This window comes from Canis lupus, chromosome 2 (assembly GCF_048164855.1).
Source record: "Canis lupus baileyi chromosome 2, mCanLup2.hap1, whole genome shotgun sequence".
Taxonomy (NCBI): domain Eukaryota; kingdom Metazoa; phylum Chordata; class Mammalia; order Carnivora; family Canidae; genus Canis; species Canis lupus.
The window spans coordinates 32,359,015-32,361,794 of record NC_132839.1 but is presented as its reverse complement, the minus strand read 5'-3'; the positions used below and the strand labels follow the sequence as shown (position 1 = coordinate 32,361,794).

General features: G+C 37.3%; 1 protein-coding gene across 1 annotated transcript; it reads left to right on the top strand.

The window, feature by feature from the left end:
- The first annotated feature begins 1,074 nt into the window (after positions 1 to 1,074).
- Positions 1,075 to 2,016, top strand: LOC140609984 (olfactory receptor 6C4-like). The gene has a single exon (XM_072785382.1). It carries the CDS (start codon positions 1,075 to 1,077, stop codon positions 2,014 to 2,016), a length of 942 nt encoding a protein of 313 aa, XP_072641483.1.
- The last annotated feature ends 764 nt before the right edge of the window (positions 2,017 to 2,780 follow it).

The following is a 2,780-nucleotide window of genomic DNA, read 5'->3' as shown; positions in this document are numbered from 1 at the left end:
AAGTCAATGTAGAGACAAAATATAAATATACAGAAGTTTTCTAAAGAATACACAATCACTGTTTAATAAATATGTTAAAAAATAAAGATGCAGTTCTGATCCATGTGTATTTTAGAATAGAAGAATTTGTTGGCTGTATATATTTGGCCAAATCACTAAAACTTTCCCAACCTCAGTTTCATCATAATCACCACTATTATCCTCATAGGATCACTAATGCGGATTGTCTGATCTGTAAGATTCAGATAATAGTTGTAATTGTTCTGCCCCTGGATGAAGATGGGAAATCAGCACTACCTGGCAGTTGAGTGTGCAGACTATGGATCAGGCAACAGTGGGCTAGAATTCTGCTCTACAATACACTAGCTGAGGGATTCGGAACAATTTATCAACTGCTCCAAACCTCATCTGCAAGATGGAGATAGTAATAGCACCTGTCTTGTGAGAATCAAATAAAATAATGATAAGGTTGGGCACCTATTAAGTCCTCAATTTTTTAGAGGAGGGAGGGGCAGAGCGAGAGGGAAAGAGACTCTTAAGCAGGCTCCATGCCCAGTGGGGAGCCCAAGGTGGAGCTCAATCTCACAACCCTGAGATCATGACCTGAGTCAAAGTCAAGAGTTGCACACCTAACTGACTAAACCATCCAGGTGCCCCACAACAGTTATTATTCATTATTATCATAGTTATAACCAAGTAAAACAATATACTAAATGCTTTTTATTGTAAAGAATAGTAAAATAAAAATGTTTGTGACTTGTTTGTATTTTCAAGAGTCAGAAAGAAATTGACCTGGAGACCCATGTGCAACTCAATCCCACGACCCTGAGATCATGACCTGAGCCAAAATCAAAGTCAGAAACTTAGCTGCCCACGCACCCTCTCCATGAGAACTTTTTAAAAATAATTCTTGTGAAAAGACACTCTCTGTGCAATAGAAACTCTCACTTGAGTCAAGCGGACAGAAAGTAGATATTTGAACCAATTCAATGAAAAGGCTTAGCTACTCCTAAATGTAGCTCCTCTTCCATTCTCATCACTGACTTCTTTCCTTTGTACTTTTATAGGCAGCAAATGTTAGCAATGAAAAACCAAACCCTTCTGACAGAATTCATTCTCCTGGGACTAACAGAAATCCCAGAGATCCAATTTGTAGTCTTTCTATTTCTCTTCCTCACCTACATATTCAGCATCATTGGAAACCTCACAATCATCACACTTACACTACTGGACTCACACCTCCAGACTCCCATGTATTTCTTCCTCCGGAATTTCTCCTTCCTAGAAATTTCCTTTACAACCACCTTTACTCCTAGGCTGCTGTTCAGCATCACAACTGGCAACAAGAGCATTAGCTTTGCTGGCTGCTTCACTCAGTATTTCTTTGCCATCTTCTTTGGAGCCACAGAGTTTTACCTTCTGGCTGCCATGTCCTATGACCGCTATGTGGCTATATGCAAACCCCTGCATTACATGACCATTATGAGCAACAGAGTCTGCATTCAGCTGGTTTTCTTCTCTTGGTTGGCTGGATTTCTAATCATCATATCCCCAATCATCCTGACCAGTCAGCTGGATTTCTGTGCCTCCAACATACTGAATCATTATTATTGTGACTACGGACCCCTGCTAGAAATATCTTGCTCAGACACAAGACTCTTAGAGCTGGTTGACTTTATCTTAGCAGCTGTGACGTTGGTGGTCACCCTGGTGCTGGTGATTCTCTCCTACACAAGCATCATCTGGACCATCCTCAAGATCCCATCTGCTCAGCAAAGGAAAAAGGCCTTTTCCACATGTTTTTCCCACATGATTGTCATTGCCCTTTCTTATGGCAGCTGCATCTTCATGTATATAAAACCCTCAGCCAAAGAAGGAGTTGCCTTCAATAAGGGGGTAGCTGTGCTCAATACCTCAGTTGCCCCTTTATTGAACCCATTCATTTACACTTTAAGGAATAAACAAGTAAAACAGGCCTTCAAGGATGTCATCAAAAAGGTTATGAGCATTTGGTGAATGTAAAAATCTCAAACTCAATGAAAAATCAACAATATGAATTCCTCCCCATGAAACATAAGGAGAGCTTCTCTAACCCTCTCATTAAAGCAACACTTCAGATGAATTTATCATAAAGAGGTGTCAAATTATGTTTCAAAGCTGTGAATGAGGGGTAACTTTTCCCAAAAAACAGTTCACATATTTGTTTCTAGTTAACAGACTTTTTAGCTAGACAAACTCTTCACATTATTTTGAGATTATAGTTATTTAAAATAAAAATACATTATTTGTGCTAAGAAGAAATGTATTTATTATACTTATTTTAAAATAATATATATATTTTTAAGTTCTATTTTAATTTCTAATATAATTTTAAAAATATAAATATAGCCCCTTAGTAAATAAACTTTATAGGAAAGATTTGCCACTGGATAACACTGTTAGTCTGAGTATAAGAAGGGAGTATCTGAATAAAATTACTAGGATGTCACAAGCCCATGTTCCTGGGCTTCTAGTAAAGTTTAGCTTTTATATGTGATGCTCTTAATTTAATCAAAGTCTTTCAGAAAATTGTCCAAAAAATCAGATATATTAGATGCTTTCCCAAAGATGCTAATAATTACATCTTGCAATAAAGCTCTACTCTTGCAATAAGACCATCTTTTCTCAAGTTTCAGACAATTTTCTCACTCATTTTTATTGTTCTGACAATTCTAAAACTATCTCCTTTACACACTTAATTCAAAAAGGATTTCCAGGGATGATATTTCTGACTCTATCTG

Bases quoted from the DNA above. Each gene is read 5' to 3' on its own strand.
- LOC140609984 (XM_072785382.1), top strand. From the start codon at position 1,075: ATGTTAGCAATGAAAAACCAAACCCTTCTGACAGAATTCATTCTCCTG.